Raw genomic sequence first — 18,604 nt, 5'->3', positions numbered from 1 at the left:
AAAAAAAAAAAAAAAATGTACACAATGCATATTTATTTATGGAGTTAAATTTATCATAGTTACTCTAATTCAAATCTCTGTAATATTCAGGGTTTTCAAGCTTTAAACCAACTGCTTCTTGTTTTAAATCCAACCAGGTAACCGAATCGAATTCTGAGCTAGTTGTGTTTTCATTCAAATTTGTATCTTCTGTGGAGATAATGGATACTGCGTCGTAACCACCGGCACCAGGCACAACTCCTCCAATAACACCATTTAACTGTGAACAGGCATCTAGTAGTTTGGTTTGAGCTTCTGGTTCAATATCAGCACCAGACTCTTGCGTAATTAGTCTGAAATTTTCCCTTATTTTTGCAATTGCCGCTTTCAGATGAAGTATTTCCTTGAACTGTTGGTCATTTCCAGTATTTATTGCCTTCAAGAGACCTTTGTACTTGTCATTATCAGCTTTTTGTAATTGCTGTAATTGAAGCATCGCATCTATGAAACTCAAATTTGCCTCATTGATGTTGTTGTATATCTCTTCGCTTCTAGGGTAGTTATTAGTGTACCATAGTTTCACTTTTTTCACCAACTCAACAGTCTCTGAACCACCCCTTACATCACCCAACACAAGTCTCAACCCTGCTGGCAAGACAATGGATTCATGTTTTATATTCCAATTTGATTTTATTAATTTACTCATTTCGAATCTGTACTCTCTGTAGTTATCACTTGATAAAGTAGGTAGTCTAGATATTAAATCAGGTTGAAATCTTCTGTACTTAATTGAACCATAAACAGCGGCTGCAACATCAAACCCACTGCCGATCTTGCCCTGTGCCTGACAATGTGATAATTGTGATAGATTATGGATGAGATCAAGTTCATCGAGCAATGGATTGTCATTTAGGAAACAACTCAATAATGCAGTGGTACAGACCACAACTAGACCAGCAGATGATCCCAATCCTGTTTTTGGAACTTGGGCTATACCGGTCTTATGAAACTGAAAGCTTTTCAAGCCATTGGATCTAGTGATGCTATTGTTTTGACTATGATAACCTGCATCTGAGTAAATATCTATCTTGATAACATTTGGAAACGTTTTACCACTAGCAGGTCCTATAAAACTCAAAACATTTAACACAGTCTTCTCTAAAAATGGATTGCGATTCCCCGAAACTTCGACTGGCACATAACCATTTTGAGAATTAACACTATAATTCCAACACTCATTATTAAATTGAGGACTGGTAAACTGAATGTGGAAGCCATCTAAAGTTTCGTTATACTTCTCTTCCGAAACAACAGCATGCATTCGCGATGATACAGCTACAACGTAGGAGTCATATTTTGGATCCAAAACAAGATAGCCACCAACCAGTAAAACTTTACCTGGAGCACTGTATGCTCTTTCCATGTTTTTCATGGTTGCTCCAATGATATATTTTGTCTCAATTGGTTTGAATCAAATAAATTACTATTCTTTTGTATTCACTTTTTTCAGTTACTAGTAAACAGCATTTTTTTTGAAGGAAATTGTTTAAGTCCGATATTCCTCAACTACAATGAAGACAATACGACGATAATGCCATAGTTATGAAAATAATGACTAAGAGAAGATTTGGATATATATATATATATATGACTGCTTGTAAATTCCTAAATGAATTATATTTACATAAAAAAAATTAAAGTGTCTTAATATCTTCATTTTTTCTGAGAACGGGTATACATTCTTCTAGTGCTTCGAGTAGTTCTTTTGTTGGATTTCGATTTTGAAGTCCCCTCCCCAATAGAAGGGTTTACATTACTCTCTGCTTTACTACTTCTACTATTTCTTTTAGAATTCACACGTTTGGGGGAATTAGTAATCGATTTTGATCTAGTTCTAGACTTAGTATTCCTTTTTTTCTTTTTTACTTGTTTGGGAGAGGATATTACTATTTTGTTGGTATCTTCATTGTTTTCACCTGAGTGCATCTCTTTAAGTTCTTCAATTTTAGCGGTTGTATCCAATGGCTCAGGTTTATGATCGATATATTTAAGTTCGGAATCAACTTCTCTATGAACTCTAACAGCAATTGGTTCAGAAGAGTTGTTGATATCATCTTTCAGATTAAGTTCCTCAGTTTTTCTATTAGCATTAGTAACATTTTCACCATTTACTATTTTCTCCGGTTCTTCAGAACTTCCTGCAGCTCCTCTGTTTTCTCCACTTTCTTTAATGTTTTCGGTTATACCATTAAGATCAGTAGAATCTGATTGACCGATTGATTCTTCCGTAATATTACTTGTTACTGCTGGCTGATCACCCTCCACTTGATCAATAACTTTAGGTTCAATGCCTTGATCACCACCATTATCAAATGTAGAGTTAATATCGTTGTTCGCAATAGTACCGGATATATCAGTTTCTCCCTCAATGTCTGATTCAAATGGCGTTGTAATACCACTATCCGTTATTGAGATATCGTTAAGAACCACATTTGTATCACTTTCCAAGTTGTATAATTTGCTCGGATTCAGTGGAATTTCAATACTGGAATCCGATTCAATCAAATCAGGTTCTTCTTCAATATCATCTAGTTGGGTATCGTCAATATCAATCGAGTCATACTGGCCACTAATTCCATTAGATAACCTCTCCAGTATCTGTAATTGTTTCAAAATCACATTGTTATTACCATTTTCTTTGTTATCCTCAGTATGCTCTATACTTGATGGGATATCTGTCGAATTAAGGTCATTATTGATGGAATCATCACTTGATTTTATCATGTCATTATTTGATGTAGTACGTGACTCTTTATCCGATGAGAGATAATTTTCCACCTCACTTTCAGTCTGGTACTGGTCCGGCGTCATTATTTCATCGGCGGTGGTATTATCAGTAATATCTATAAGCTCTTCAAGCTCCATTTTCTTAAAAAATAACTTAGCAACTGAAAATACCGACTTCACGGTAGAGAAAAAACTACTTGAGGTGGAAGATAATTTTCTTAGCTTTAATGGGCTCCTGTCATGGTATTCATTGCTCATTATGAAGTCCGGATCCTCTCTCTTCCTCTTTAAACTATTGGTTGAACTTACAGTTTTTTCATCCACAGTGTCCAGTTTGATATTATCCCCAGAATTAGAAGTTTCCTTTTCCAAAAACAGATCAGACTTATTAAATTCTTCAATAACAAGAGTATCCTTCGATGTGATATTATCTTCCAAGTTATTAGGTAATTCCATATTTGATAGAACAGATATACTACGAAAATCTTCTACTCCAGAATCACTGTTGATTGAATTCTTATATCTTGAATCAATCTCATTTTCAACCCTTTGTGTTTCTGGTACTTCCTCAAATTTTGTGTTATCCTCTATATCAGAATTGCTTCCAGATCTGGAACCTTCTAGATCTAGTTTCTGATCAATCACAGGAGATGGAGAATTAGAGTCGATATTTATCTCTAAATTTGCGGATAGTTGTCCTCTCTCTGAAGTCTTTAAGGATGAGAAATCTTCTATGTGAATGCTTCTACTAATCTCCTGTTGGTTGCTTTCTTCTAGTGGTTGAGGAGATAGACTCATGTATGGTTTATTTTGTTTAGCCAATTCAGTGTCATTCAATATTTCAAGTTCATTAGCCATATTAAAATGTTTAGAAGACATTTCAGGTATGGAAGTGGTGTGCAATTCAGAGTTTTCAGGTATTGATTCTTCCTCTACACCAACTTCCACATTGAGGTCCAAGTCTTGACCACTGTGATTGTCTTCCTTAATTTGTAGACCACTGTTTATGGAGTTATCATATAATGGGGAATACTTTAGTAAGTTTTCTGTATTTCCAATGGAACTAGAATGTTCAATATGGCTCACATTGCCTTCTTCCTGGGATATGCATTTAGTTTGAGAATGACTCTGATCGCTTGCAGTTTCGGAGTTATGATTAAAAAGATGAGTGCGATCAAACTCTGTGTATACTTGGGGTTTCTGAATTTTTAATCCTTCAGTACTGTCGCCAGCATTTGACTCATTGCCGCTATCAGATTGAATGTATTTGGAAAAATCTAAATCTCTAATGCTATCAGTTTCCAGAGTAAAAGGGTTGGTAGAAAATGCCGAAGTATAAACAATAGGGTTTTCAGATTCATTCAATTCATCCTCACTACTGGAACTGTATTCGGAATCGTGAATCAACAAAGCCACTAACTTTTTATCCTTCTCTTTCTTATCATCTGAGTTAAAAGAGCTTTCTGTATTGACATTATCAGTAATTGTCGAATTGTCTTGCTCAATATCATCTTTATGTTCATTTTCTTCCCCTAATTCTTCATTTACTGTAATATTTGAAGTATTTTTAGCTTCTTTGTAGTTCAGCAAGTTTTCTTTTGTATGATTTGATGCACTCTGAGAATTTATATTATATTCATGAATGAAAGAATGATATTGAGTTTGATCATTATCTGAGTCTTCATCATTCGTAGAATTACTGGAATTACGGTCCGAATCGATTTCATCTGTCTTAGTTAATTCTATTCGTTCACCATTATTGCTAGCCTGGATTTCATTTAACGCATCATTTGCAATACTTTGGAAATCTGCCATTTCATGTAAAAATTGTTTAAGTTCATCTTCTTTTTGCGACATCTTCTCATAGTCAATTGCTTCGGTTCGATATTGGTGATCACTGGCCATAGGAAAGTCCTTTCCATCCTCTAGATCTGAATAAGCTCTATTTTGGTCAATATACTCCATGTTTTCAATCCTATTGTCATCTTCTGTAGCGGACTCTGAGTTACTGTTATCACTTACAAGTTCACCGTATTCATGGTTATCATCAATATCACTGTCAAATTTGTCAGCTACATGTTGATCACTACCATCTTCACTATCAATAATCAGTTCAACATTCGAATATTTGTCTGATGGGTGGTCAAATTCTTGTTCACTTGATGAATGGACATTGTCATTTAACAAACTTTTATTCCTGGGTTGCATATATTGTTTGAAGTCTATGTTGTTTTGTGATGTGTCAGAATCTCCGTTATCAGACACGCTCATATTTTCTTCAGAAATGTCTTGGTTGTCATGATCATCTTCATTTTGTATATCTGTATGATTTTCTGTATGGAAATGGTAACTCAGTGGATCATGTAGTATGTCAGTTAGATGTTTAGAATCTTCATACTCTAGTAGTCGTTCGCTATTGACCTTTAGAGCTCTATTGTCATTACTTCCAAACGAGGGACCCTCTTCTTCAAACAAATCATCATACATATTATGATCATTATCTTCATTATTCACATGTTGGTGTCCATCATTACTTTGAGCTTCATAATCAGATGGTAATTTCTTTTGATCTGTATCCGATTGAAACTCAGTAGACTGAATGTCTTCTGCATATTCAAAAGATTCATTAACTACCGATTCGTCATCTGTAAGTATAACTATTGACTCATTGCTTGCTTGGGTTTCCAACTTTTTAATTGGAGCGTCGCCTTCAACATCATTAATTACACCTTCATAATCATCGCAATCTTCGGAATGATATCCCATCTCCATTTCAGATTCACTTCCGGATCTACCGTCATTGATGTTTCCTTGTTCGCCGTCATCTTCAAGTAAATTTTGAGAGTCGTTCTCATCTGGTATTACAACATCAGAGCTATCAAATGCAACATGATTTTCTGTGTTTGTTGTTCTGGTAAGGGTATCATAATCTGTAGTTAATATCTTATCTACAATCTTATTCCTTATCGTTTCCCTTCTTTGAAACTCTCGTATCTCAGTGAAGGCTTTTTTGTCATCTTCGGAAGCAGACTTCAAAATCTGTCGGCCCTTCGAAATCAAGGACTTTATATACTGAAGGGACTTTCTATGATCATCAAGTGTAGATATATTCAATACCGGTGTTTCATTGTATCGGCCCCCAAAAAGCGCTCTCCCACTAACATGTCTCGTTCTTAGCTTAGTACCACTTAATGGCCTCATCCTACTACCTAAACCTCTTGATGGAACTTTCAACTCTAATTTTCTACTGGGAGATCCTGCATCAGGTACCCTTTCTTCTTCCTGATCACCCATATTTGCACCGTCTTAGTGTGTTTCTCTCTCTTTTTCTGTCTCTCTTGCTCTCAAGTATCTTACTACACTTTAGCCAACAACAAAAATATCAATACCCTCACAACTACCATATAAATTAACCGGTGCTGACGAAGAGAGATGTTTATCATAATTTTAAGGCATGAGTTGCAATAATTGCTGCTATTTGTGTTCTTGTTGAGTTGTGTGAATTGCATTATTATTATTTCGTTCCTGGAGATTTTCCCATTTGAAATTCAGGACTTGAACTGTTAACGCGAAGGCTGATCCGATGCACTACCAGCTGTGATGAGCCTGGGTGATAACTTGCAATCATCAATAAGTATAGCAGATGTATTAATCTGGATTAATTATATTACTCTACTAGTACCAGTGGTGACTTGATAATAGCCGTGTTCCTTGATATTCAAGATAGGGTTTTTCTGAGGATAATAGCCTTGTTTAGGGTGGGAAGATAGTTGACACTCAATGTCTGTGGAATCGGTAGAGATGGAGCATTGGCCCGTTTGTTTAAGTTATTTTGATCCATTTGATGTTTTTGGTGCGGTGCAGAGCGAGTTTTCTAGTATATTTCCCCTGGATGTAGTACGATGGAAGACAAATGATGGATCTGTTCGAACAATAGAAAACTTGCCAGTGAAATTGACTGTTGAGGATGATCAGCAACAGAGTAATATCAAGTTTGAAGAACCTTATATTAGATTGATTGTTGTGACGTGCATCTCAGTTGATGAGTATAGAACAAAAGTACGGCCTCTACTTCACCAATGGCTGCCGACCGTTCACGATAGCAGTGGCCCTTTTACTATGCCACTAATTCTTCTCTATGCTAATTCAGAAGTCACAGATACTAGCATATTCAAAACAATGTCTGTAATGGATAAGCTGAACAAAGATTTTCCGGACGTTCAAGCTCTGGAATTAAAATCAGTATACAAATCTCCTGCTGAAAAGACAGAATTTTGGTTAAAGCTGAGTAATAAATTGAAAGCATTTCTAATCGAGGTTTTTCAACATAGGATACGTATTTTAGAATCGAAACTAACAAGACAGTTCACTGAAAATGAAGAACTGGAAATACGGGAACAATTATTCAAAATATATGCCGAGTTTAGGAGGACCGAGGATGCAAAAGGACAATTGTCTATGATTAAGAACCTAATGGATAAAAGAATAAAAAATGTAGAAACTGGGAAATTAGAAGTTCCCTTTGAAATGTCTCTTTCCGGAAAAGAATCTACAAAACAGTTACTGTCCGCTAAAAACCTAACTAAATTCACTTTATATCGATCAAATTTCTTAAGAGAGCTCATGCTATTGCAATTGTATGATGATGATATATCCAAATACACACAGATATATGAGCTAACAAAAGATTTTATTCGTAAAATTGAAAAGGAATTTGCAGCTGATACAAGGCTCCTTGAATTCAAATTTGACTTCTGTAAAAAAATGCTGGATACAATTCCATCGACATCCAGATCAGAATGGCTTCCTACTATAAATGAGATTAAGGCTGATATCTATTTGATTAAAAGAGATGCATGGATTCATGGGTTAATGATTAATCATGGCTATCAGTTACTACAAAAGAACTACTCGAATAAGACTCTGTATAGCTTTGGTCTTGACAAAGAGGCCGCAGAGAGTGAAGATGCTTTTCAAAAATCATTTGCCCTTCAAACTAAAGAACTATTGGCATTGTATAGTCAATGTAATGGAAAGAGACAACGGATGGCTGATATTTTATCGTTAGAGGTCGGATTATTGCATTATCAAAGAAAAGAGTATACCAAAGCTGTTCAGTTACTAATGTCGTGTAATGAATATTATACAGAGTCAAAATGGACTGTTATCGGCGTCAATATTTTAGAAATATTTGTTGATTCGTTAACTAACTGTGTTGGCATTGAGACAATTGATTTTGATGGTGAGAGCGTGCCTGTTTCAACTATACTAAGGAATTCTTATTTAAACCTTATTAAATATTATAACAGTACCAGTGAGAAAAAGATATTTTGGAACAAATTTTTGGAATTAAAGAACGATGACATGACTGAGCTAGTGTATCCAAGTGAGGATTTAATTGACTTCTCTGTGGATGGAAATGTTTTTCTGCATGCTCCTAACGTGTACGGGATTAATGTAGAAATTAAAGGGAACGGATTTCCTGATGTAATTGATGTTACACAATTTAAGATTACAATGAAAAATTCCAATAATGAGTTCAACGAATTTATTGAGAGGGATTTCCTGTTAGAAATGGAGTCCAAAAGTTATTGTTTGAAATCAAAAAACATAACATTTGGCGAATTTGGTATTGAATCGATTGAACTATGTATTGGGTCAACAACAATAATAAAGGCATTTGAAGACACAACAAACAAAGTTATTATCGAACCATTGTTTCACGAAAACAATGTGTGGTTTGAGATAAGAGAAAGTAATGAATTAAAACTAGGGAAATACGAGCTTGAAATAGCTGACTTTAATTTTGGCCATACTAATGACTTGGAACTATACTTGGAGGTCGGAAAGTCTGAGGTAACTCAAATTAATCCCGTAAGCTTTGATTCAGAAATTGATCAAGCAACAATCACTTTAGATAAGGAATCTCTTTCCGAAAGTAAAAAGATCAAATACTTTTTTAATGAACAGCAGGAGCAGTTTACGCTATTTGCCAAATTGACTTATTCGTTGCAGAAAAACCCAGATGTCATTTATTCTATATCAAGAGTTATCCATATTGACCACTATTTGCCGTTATCAGTATCAGTGGAAGACATTTTCAAAAAAGACAAATTTTTTTTTAAATTTCTTCTTAATTCATCTGTTAAGGAAGAACCGGTGTTGATATTCGGTTCAGAATTACAGTGTTTTGAGCTGGAACATTCATATGAATTATCTGGCCCTTTTATTCCTGACTCACCTTTGACCATCACAGGTACAGGAGGTGAAAGCTGCATAAATTGTTTCCAAATTAGTACAAAACAAACTTTTAACAACAGCGATATTTTTCATTTGATGATTAAATATTGTACTTTGAGGGACTTTTTGAAATCTTATGTAACAGACGCTGTCTTATTGGAGGGAGATGTAGAATTCTTCCAAAAATACGAGACTTGGAAGTTGTATTGGCTGTCGAATATTTTGTCAGAACTTGAATTTGATTACAATTTATACGAAAAGAATATGATACTGAAGCTGAATGGCCAGAGTTTGGATATATTTAAAGTTGGTGTACGGTTGAAATACATGAAAGTTGACCCAGTTGTGAGAAGCAAATTTTTGTCCTGTTTGAAAAGGTTATCAGAAGGAATTGACCTAACCGAGATGGAAATTAACGAATACATGAAAGTCTTTAATGTGAAAACTTTAACAGTTCCGGTACAACTCCCAGAGCTTGAAAGATTTTATGAAGTATCATTTGCAAGGCAGGATTGTAAAAGACACCAAACTCCAAATAAGGTAGGTGAACCTTTGGCTTTTCATATTAAGATAAAAAATTCCAGTGACAAATGGGGAATTCAGCGTCACGATAAGTTAGCATACACCTTTGAAATAATAAATAACAATGACTGGCTGGTACATGGCAGAAAAAGGATGATTTTAAAGGATGATTTTGAAGAGATGGATATTGATCTTATCCCACTCCGGAAAGGTTATTTAACATTGCCGCAGATAGAAATAACAAGCTCGGTGGGTAATCCTGTGAGGGTAGACAATAGTAATACATATGATATAGTTTTAGTATTTTAATTGCATTTTTTTTTTGCATAACAAATATGTATATGCTTTAAGGTTCGGCCCAATTGCTAGTTGCTTATGCCGTTTCCGCCATGACTTCTTTCCGAGAAATTTATTAATTTGATATGAAATATTAGTAAATAATGTACAGGTACAAAGTAGTGATTAAATTGACTGAATAAAATAATGATAAAAAGATGTAAGAAAAAGTTAGAGATGCAAAACTAGTAAGAAAGCCTATATGGTTTTCGAACATCTATTCCCATTCAACCGTAGCTGGTGGCTTTGAAGTGATATCGTAGGTAACTCTAGCGACACCGTCGACCTCGTTCACAATTCTGGAAGCAACCTTTCTCAAGAAGCTGTGTTCGAATGGGTACCAATCAGCGGTCATGAAGTCAGTCGTTTCGATAGCTCTCAAAGCAATGACTTGTTCGTAAGTTCTTTGGTCACCCATGACACCGACAGATTTGACTGGAAGTAAACAAGCAAAGGCTTGAGAGATCTTGTCGTACAAACCAGCCTTTCTGATTTCTTCAATGTATATGTGGTCAGCTTTTCTGGCAATTTCGACTTGTTCTCTGGTGACTTCACCTAGAACTCTGATAGCGATACCTGGACCTGGGAATGGGTGTCTCCAGACAAGCTCGTGAGAGATACCAAGAAGCTCACCTAATTCTCTGACTTCATCTTTGAACAGTTCTCTCAATGGTTCGATCAACTTCAACTTCATGTTTTCCAATAGACCACCGACGTTGTGGTGAGTTTTGATGGTTTGGGATGGACCCTTGAAGGAAATTGATTCGATGACATCTGGGTATAGGGTACCTTGCAACAAGAACTCGATGGCCTTACCGTCCTTTGGCTTGATCTTTTCAGCTTCTCTTTCAAAAACGTGAATGAAAGTGTTACCGATGATCTTTCTCTTCTTTTCTGGGTCAGTAACACCCTTCAAGTTGTCCAAGAACTCGTCGGCAGCATCAACAACGGTCAAGTTGATACCTAGACCATCAACCAAAGTCTTCTTGACAGTGGCGGCTTCGTTCAATCTTAGAACACCATTGTCGACCAAGATAGCGTGGAATCTGTCACCAATGGCCTCAGTCATCAACTTGGAAGCGACGGTGGAGTCGACACCACCAGAGACAGCACCGATGACTTCGGCAGTTGGGCCGACTAGGTCTCTGATTCTTTGCACTTCGGTACCGATGAAGTTCTTCATGGTCCAGTTTTGCTTGGCGTGACACAAGTCAACGGCGAAGTTCTTCAACAAAGTCTTACCGTTGCTGGAGTGTGTGACTTCTGGGTGGAATTGGATACCGTAGATTTGCTTGGACTCGTGGACAATACCACAGTATGGGGAGTTGTCAGAAGTAGCGATGACTTTGAAACCGGTTGGCAGACCGTGCAACTTGTCACCGTGGGACATCCAGACGGTAGAGTGGTCGACGTTCTTGAACAAAGCGTCTTCCTTGTCCAACACATTCAAAGTGGCTGGACCGTACTCTCTTTTCTCACCACGGGCAACTTGCTTACCGTTGATCCAGGCAAGTTCCTGCATACCGTAGCAGATACCAAGGATAGGAACACCTAGGTCGAAGATGGCGTGGTCAACGTGTGGGGCATCCTCGGCATACACAGAGTATGGACCACCAGACATGATAACACCCTTTGGCTTGAAGTGCAAGTCAGCGATCTTCTGTGTGCATGGCAACATCTCGGCATAGATGTTGAACTCTCTTAGTCTTCTAGTGATCAAATGAGAGTACTGAGAACCGAAATCCAACACCAGAATGGTGTCAAAGACTTCGTTAACTTGTTCAATTGAAGACATGTTTCCTTGGTTCCTCGTTCACTTACAGTATGTTTCCCGTTAAGACTAGGGCTGTTCTATATAACTTAATATCCAAAGCGGAAACAAAGATCAACCGGGTTCATAAAACGGAATATAACTACTTGACACCACAACTTCAACACTAATATCCAGCTTTAATAGCTTTTGCGATGAGATGCTCATCGCAAAACAAAAAAAAAAATTTTTTTTTTTTCAAAAAAAAATTTTCAGTAACGTGACTATATATCTTGTTACGAAGTATTTTTTTCTGGGGGAAGGGGTCCCCTCTCCTGTTGGCGCTGGCTGATGACGTTTTGATCAACAGAACGGATAAAAGCTAGTGGGCGGCTAAAATATCAGTCAGCTTGGACTCTATGCTTGAATTCAGACGATAAGGCGTTTGGCTATCTGGAGGGCGGAAAAGAATAGAGTTGAAAGTTTATATTATAAAGAAGCGGAACTTTGAAAGCAGACGGCACACGGGTGGATTAGAAATAGGAGTGTGAACAACAGAGATACAAATAGAAACTGGTCAAATGGATTCTGATAAGGGCTTCTTCCATCGGGAGAAGGTTACGCGGAGTAATGGCAAGAAGTCTAACTTGTCGCTGGCGATACAGGAGTCTGAGTCCCGACAGATCAGTGGTAGCGATGCGGAAGAGGCGAAACTTGTGCCGGTTCCCGGCGGTATGATGGATCTGTCTGGAAGTTCAATGAAGAGTGGTCACAGTGGTGGTGCGTCTTCGGGAGCCGATATCGACTTGCAGGATGTGATAAATAATGGGTCTCTTAACAGTGCGATAAACAACAACGGAAATAGCAGCAATAGCAATGACAACGGTGTGTGTGGATCTACTTTTCCTACAGTCACCGCTAGGATGTATAATGATGGAGGTAACGGGGAGGACGAAGATGACGATGATTGCTCCTCTTGTGATGAGAGAAATGAGGAGTCCCTGAAAGATTATAAACCTGGTGGATATCACCCAGCTTACAAAGGTGAACATTATAAGGAGGGAAGATACGTCCTTGTCCGTAAACTTGGTTGGGGGCATTTCTCTACGGTGTGGTTGGCGAAGGATGTCACTACTGGCAGCCATGTAGCAATGAAAATTGTGAGATCAGATAAAGTTTATACAGAAGCAGCTGAGGACGAGATTAAACTGCTACAAAAACTAACAGATGGACAGGATGACCAGCTGGGTGCAAAATATACTTTGAACCTACTAGACAATTTTGTTCATACTGGGCCAAATGGCAGACACGTTGTGATGACGTTCGAAGTTTTGGGGGAAAACTTACTGGCGCTCATAAAGAAATACGAGCATAGAGGTATTCCTCTTGTCTATGTAAAACAGATTTCTAAACAGATCCTTTTAGGATTGGACTATATGCATAGGAAATGTGGCGTTATTCACACAGATATTAAGCCCGAAAATGTTCTCATGGAAATTGGAGATGTTGAGGCCATAGTCAAGATGGTTGAACTTTTGGATGAACAAAAAAAGAATTTAAAAAGATTGCAAAGAAGTGGTTCTGTGCTTGATCACAACCAAAGTTTTGAATTCCAAAGAACCATAGGTCATGGAGCTAATCATTCACAAACCGGGATGAATGATTATACCCGATCAAATGAAGGCACTCCTTTACAACGCATTCCTAGTCGAAAGCCGAGAAGAAACACTATAATTACGGGCTCCCAGCCATTACCCTCACCTATTAGTTCTTCAAACTTCAATGATATGAAGACTCAATTGTTGGGGACAAGCATCTCAAACACAATGCTAACTACCAATATTACCAGTACACAGTACCCAATAAGCAATACTCCTCAAAGGGGCTCATCAATAAATATTCATCAGGGACCGATCGCAAGCAGTTTACAGAGCTCTATCTCAAATAGAAGTATTAAAAACAACCTCATGTCACACATGTCAGAGTCAAGTACTTCTATTGCAAACGATCTGAACGGTCAACAGCAACAGCTAGCGCATTCTTTGTCCTCTTTTGAAATTTCTAATATAGATGAGACACAGGATATGGATGGTAATGACACTAACATTATTCAGGTTAAGATTGCTGATTTGGGTAATGCCTGTTGGTATGATGAGCATTATACCAATTCTATTCAGACCCGTGAATATAGATCTCCAGAAGTGTTATTAGGAGCACCATGGGGATGTAGTGCTGATATTTGGTCAACTGGTTGTTTAATATTCGAATTGATTACTGGTGACTTTTTGTTTGAACCAAATGAAGGACATTCTTATACAAAAGATGACGATCACATAGCACAAATTATTGAACTTTTAGGGGACTTCCCGTCTTATCTGTTGAATAACGGAAGATATACCAGAACATTTTTCAATTCAAGAGGTCAATTAAGAAACATTTCAAAATTGAAGTTTTGGCCTTTGAAGGATGTTCTCAGAGAAAAGTACAAATTCGATAAGGAAGAAGCTCAAGAAATTGCCGATTTCTTATTACCTATGCTAACTCTAGACCCGAGAAAAAGATGTGATGCAGGTGGGCTTGCTAATCACCCATGGTTAAATGATACATTGGGTATGGAGAATGTCAGTGTTCCAGAGAGAAAATTATATGGAAATGGATCGGATATTCCGGGTTGGTACAATGAAGTCCCCAGTCATCAGAGACATTAAGTTTGCGTCTCTAACAAATAAACTGCATTTTGCTTAATTTTTAGTTCAAGCGATAATTTAATCTTGTATTTTTGCATACTTTTTTCAAATAGTTTTATATCAATTATGTCATTATTTAAATCAAACTATACTTGTATATTTTTAAGGCTTAGCTATCAATGTTCTGACTGAATGGCGTAGAACTACGTTAACATGTAATGAACAGGGAGATTGTAATGTAAAAGATATTGAGAAGTATTTGGGTTAATAAACCATCGTTAGTATAAAAAAATATACGAAAAGTAAATGGTTATGTAAAATTAAGTATTTGTAATAAAAATAAAAACATTATGGCATTAGCAACAAATTGCGACGTTATTATCTATTCATCTGAAAGATGGATAAACTTATATTTTAAATGGTTTGCAGAAAACCAATTTGGGGTATCATTATGCTTAGGGGTATGACTATTTGTGATGAACGAATTGATTAGCGATTGCTATAATTATAGTAAAGCGGCGACAGCAGCAGCGACAGCAGCGGCAAAACCGGTACCAAAGCCTGGAGTAGAAATCATCTCTGCACCGTTTCTAGCTTTCTTGTTTCCGCTCGATGTGCTCTTAGAAGCCTTAGACTTAGAAGACTTACCCTTCTTGGTGCTAGAAGATACACTTGAGGACTTTGCTGAGGAAGTGACTGATGCAGATGATGTGGAAGAAACAGACATTGTAGAAGATGTTTGCAATTCATTGATCAAGTTTGAGGATGGGTAAGTAATCGTAGCTGGGATAACTGAACCATCTACGTTTTTAATTTCATACTTGAAAGTAGTTGGTGCAGTGTAGTTCTTCAAGATCTGACCTTCAGTACCGTTAGCACCCCATTTGATAACGTAAGCGGTATCCTTAGATTGTTCTGGAATACTGAAGTTCTTAACACCAAAATCAGAAAACTCCGATGTAATCAATGAGGCATTACATTTGAAGATTTCACTCTTTGGAACATCCTTTTCCTTGATAGTTGGTAAGCTTGAGTTCTTTAGTTGGTTCTTCAAGTTTTCGAAATCCTCCTTAAAAGTAATGGAACCATCTTCAGGGTCAATGGTAACTAAACCATACTCGTTGGCTTCTTCGGAGTATTCGTACACCAAACCACCAGAGAATACAGCCTTGAGACCACCATACAGACCTTCGGAAACTTCATCAAAGGTTCTAGGTTTGTTCTTGTTACAACCGTACTCAGAGAAGATGACTGGGATAACTGCATCTGAGAAACTTGAGTTCAGTTTGTCAAAACCGGAAGACTTCCAGTCGGAAGAACCGGAGCACCACTCGTAAGTGTTTAACCCAAAGAAGTCGGATCTGGATTCCTGCATCGTTTTGGTGATATTGCCACCAGTTAGAGAATTACACTGCAAGTAGTTCAAAGTAGGCAATCTCAAGTCGACGTTGTCAGCAGCAGAGTAACCCACAGGGATAGTTCTGTTGGAGTGCTTGGCAATGTACTCCTTCATGTCTCTTTGAATAGCACGGATGAATTGAGGGTCGATTTCAGCGTAGTTGGATTCATCGTTGATGATCTCATTACCGGCAAAGAAACCTAAGACATTTGGATAGTTCTTGAAAGCATCAATGAACCTGAACACTCTGGACATGTACCAGGCGTTGTAGGTTCCGACCGGGTCAGCACGGTTCAGATTCTCACCATAGTGAGGACCGTTCACATCCAGAATCACATAGATACCAGCATTGTTCAGGATGGTCATACATTTGTCGTGGTTGATATCTGGGTTCAAGGTGTAAACTCTGATAGTGTTAATACCAAGCTGTTGGAACACAAACGCATCACGAGCACATTGTTCAGGGTCAGAAAGCACATCAGAGTCGCTGTCAGGGTCATAGCCAGACGAACCACCAGGCTGGTAGTCAATACCTTTCACATAGAACACTTCGTTCTCACTCTCGGTACTGTTTGGAGAAGCAGGCTTGATGAACCTGTAATCCTTGATGTGGATGGGTAGCAAAGCGTTCACAGTTTGGCCAGCAGCCAGCAGCAGCAGAGCAGCAGAAAGTTTCATTTCAAGCGGATGTATTTCCTATGCTGTGTTTGTATTTGCTTTTTCACAGAAGCTATAGCTGTTAGTCGCCAAAGAAACCTCTTTTTTCTTTTAAGAGTAGAGAACTATTCTCCTAATTACAGAAAGTTGTTTGTCTCCTGGGGAAAGGAATATAATTTATATATTTGTAAAAGATGAGATGAGGGTTGGGATTCATTGTGAGAAAGGGCTATTGAAGAGTGGGATTTTTGTTTGTTTTGATGCGAATCATTTCTTTTCGTTACTCACAACAGGGGGAAGCACAGACAATACGTGGGGATTTGTTTTGATCCAATTTGCGATGAGTTTTGCACTGAGTGGCATTCTCTTGCCTTTGTGTTCTACATGTTCTTTCACTGCCAGACGTCATATTGCTTTGTAAAAATTATAAGAGGCAGTGGTAGAGGGAGGGGAAAGATAAGGCTTCTATACTAAACAGCGTGTTCTCTTGGACTACATTAAGGGAAAAGGGAGCAGGTTTACGTAATTTCAAGCCTAAATTCAACATGCAATTGAATAAACTTCTATAATTGTATTCTGTTCATAAACCTGTTTCTTATTCCCTGCTGAGGATGTTGTTTTATTGGGTATTGGGGGGGAGAGAGGATAGAGGGAGTGAAGAAACTTCCAATTTTAAAGTGTAAAGTAGTGGTTGCAGCACCTATGGAGTGAGCGTCTCTAAAAATATAAAGAATAGTCTTGATCTTAGAAAAGTTGAAATGCTTATGTATACTCACTTATTCTTGTCCATGAACCTCTTTAATATGTGGGATTATACCGGATTTAGTGCTTGAAAAAAAAATTGTGCGAAATTGAAGGAAAAATTATATAAGAAGCAGCGATGAGGTAGTAGAAGGACAATGGGGCAACTCATCGCAACTGTAGAGGAGCAAATTGTAGAAGTATGACTGTAGAGCGGGACTTGCCATTTCTGGTCTCTGCTCCTGGTAAAGTTATTCTGTTTGGAGAGCATTCCGCGGTTTATAATGAGCCTGCTGTTGCTGCAAGTGTCTCATCTTTAAGAACTTATTTGTTGGTCTCGCCAGCAGGTTCTAATGCTGAGGACTCAATTGAGCTAAGTTTCCCGGACATTGGATTTGACCACGTATGGAAGCGCAAGGAGCTGGAGCCGGTTTTGCGTGAGACTGCGTTGTTGCAAGCCGCTCGTGAAGATACGAAGAACCTAAATGAGGAGTTAGTGGGCCTGCTGAATGTTATTCTGGAACCACTGAAGGAGTCTTTGCATTATCATGCTGCTTTTTGCTTCCTGTACTTGTTTTGTACACTATGCCCATCTGCAACTAACATCAAATTCTCAGTTAAATCAACGTTGCCGATCGGAGCAGGGCTGGGATCAAGTGCAGCTATATCCGTGTCTTTGGCCATGGCCATGCTTAGATTGGGTGGTAAGCTAGTTACTGGGGAGAGTTTGTCAGGGGAGGATAAAGCACTTATTAATGAGTGGGCATTCATTGGTGAAAAATGTATACACGGTACTCCATCGGGTATAGACAATGCGGTAGCCACTTACGGTAATGCAGTACTATTCAAGAGAAGTGCCGATGGTACCACGGACTTCGAATTTTTGGATAAGTTTCATGAGCTCAAGATCCCAATGGTACTCACGTATACTAGAATTCCAAGATCCACCAAAGTATTGGTCTCTTCAGTACGAGACTTATCAAATAAATATCCGAAGGTCATTCAAGATCATGTCATAAAAGCAATGGGAGAGCTCGCTTTGGAAAGTGTAGATATATTGAATAGTGGCATTGGTGGAAATGACAGCAATTATGAAAGACTTCTAGACCTTGTCAATATTAATCACGGTCTATTAGTAGCCATTGGGGTTTCACATCCTGGGTTGGAAATTATTAGGAATCTATCCATAACAAACAGTATTGGTGCTACCAAACTAACTGGAGCAGGCGGTGGTGGTTGTGCTTTCACCGTTCTAAATAAAGACGTTCCACAAACAGAGGTGGACAAATTCAAAGAAGAATTGTCTAAGAAACACGGCTACCTATCTTTCACATCAGAGCTTGGCGGTGCTGGTTCATGTATGACGCCAACGCTAGTAGCAGAGCAATATAACCTAGTCGCACCGCTGTTCGAAAATACTGAAAATAATAAGGAAGAACTGGATAAGACCTTGCTTCCTGCTACAGCAACAAATTCACTGTTCTGGATCCATTAGTTATGCGAATA

General features: G+C 38.0%; 7 protein-coding genes across 7 annotated transcripts; 3 read left to right on the top strand and 4 right to left on the bottom strand.

Annotated features, from left to right (window-relative positions):
- Window positions 1-64: 64 nt before the first annotated feature.
- On the bottom strand, window positions 65-1,411 carry ERG8 (phosphomevalonate kinase; the record flags this gene model as incomplete). The annotated part of the gene is made up of 1 exon (XM_446144.1): window positions 65-1,411. One exon carries the CDS (start codon window positions 1,409-1,411, stop codon window positions 65-67), a length of 1,347 nt encoding a protein of 448 aa, XP_446144.1.
- A 281-nt stretch (window positions 1,412-1,692) lies between these two features.
- ESC1 (Esc1p) lies at window positions 1,693-6,060 on the bottom strand (the record flags this gene model as incomplete). The annotated part of the gene is made up of 1 exon (XM_446143.1): window positions 1,693-6,060. One exon carries the CDS (start codon window positions 6,058-6,060, stop codon window positions 1,693-1,695), a length of 4,368 nt encoding a protein of 1,455 aa, XP_446143.1.
- Window positions 6,061-6,546: 486 nt separating this feature from the next.
- Window positions 6,547-9,837, top strand: TRS130 (transport protein particle complex II subunit TRS130; the record flags this gene model as incomplete). Its single annotated transcript, XM_446142.1, has 1 exon — window positions 6,547-9,837. One exon carries the CDS (start codon window positions 6,547-6,549, stop codon window positions 9,835-9,837), a length of 3,291 nt encoding a protein of 1,096 aa, XP_446142.1.
- Window positions 9,838-10,081: 244 nt separating this feature from the next.
- On the bottom strand, window positions 10,082-11,659 carry GUA1 (GMP synthase (glutamine-hydrolyzing); the record flags this gene model as incomplete). The annotated part of the gene is made up of 1 exon (XM_446141.1): window positions 10,082-11,659. One exon carries the CDS (start codon window positions 11,657-11,659, stop codon window positions 10,082-10,084), a length of 1,578 nt encoding a protein of 525 aa, XP_446141.1.
- Window positions 11,660-12,195: 536 nt separating this feature from the next.
- SKY1 (serine/threonine protein kinase SKY1) lies at window positions 12,196-14,322 on the top strand (the record flags this gene model as incomplete). The annotated part of the gene is made up of 1 exon (XM_446140.1): window positions 12,196-14,322. The coding sequence occupies one exon, from the start codon at window positions 12,196-12,198 to the stop codon at window positions 14,320-14,322; it is 2,127 nt and encodes a 708-aa protein (XP_446140.1).
- A 484-nt stretch (window positions 14,323-14,806) lies between these two features.
- On the bottom strand, window positions 14,807-16,378 carry GAS3 (putative 1,3-beta-glucanosyltransferase; the record flags this gene model as incomplete). The annotated part of the gene is made up of 1 exon (XM_446139.1): window positions 14,807-16,378. The coding sequence occupies one exon, from the start codon at window positions 16,376-16,378 to the stop codon at window positions 14,807-14,809; it is 1,572 nt and encodes a 523-aa protein (XP_446139.1).
- Window positions 16,379-17,300: 922 nt separating this feature from the next.
- Window positions 17,301-18,593, top strand: ERG12 (mevalonate kinase; the record flags this gene model as incomplete). Its single annotated transcript, XM_446138.1, has 1 exon — window positions 17,301-18,593. The coding sequence occupies one exon, from the start codon at window positions 17,301-17,303 to the stop codon at window positions 18,591-18,593; it is 1,293 nt and encodes a 430-aa protein (XP_446138.1).
- Window positions 18,594-18,604: the final 11 nt, after the last annotated feature.

This window comes from Nakaseomyces glabratus, chromosome F, assembly GCF_010111755.1.
Source record: "Nakaseomyces glabratus chromosome F, complete sequence".
NCBI lineage: Eukaryota > Fungi > Ascomycota > Saccharomycetes > Saccharomycetales > Saccharomycetaceae > Nakaseomyces > Nakaseomyces glabratus.
Note: the sequence above shows the minus strand (reverse complement) of the source record. Positions and strands in the feature narration are given on the sequence as shown.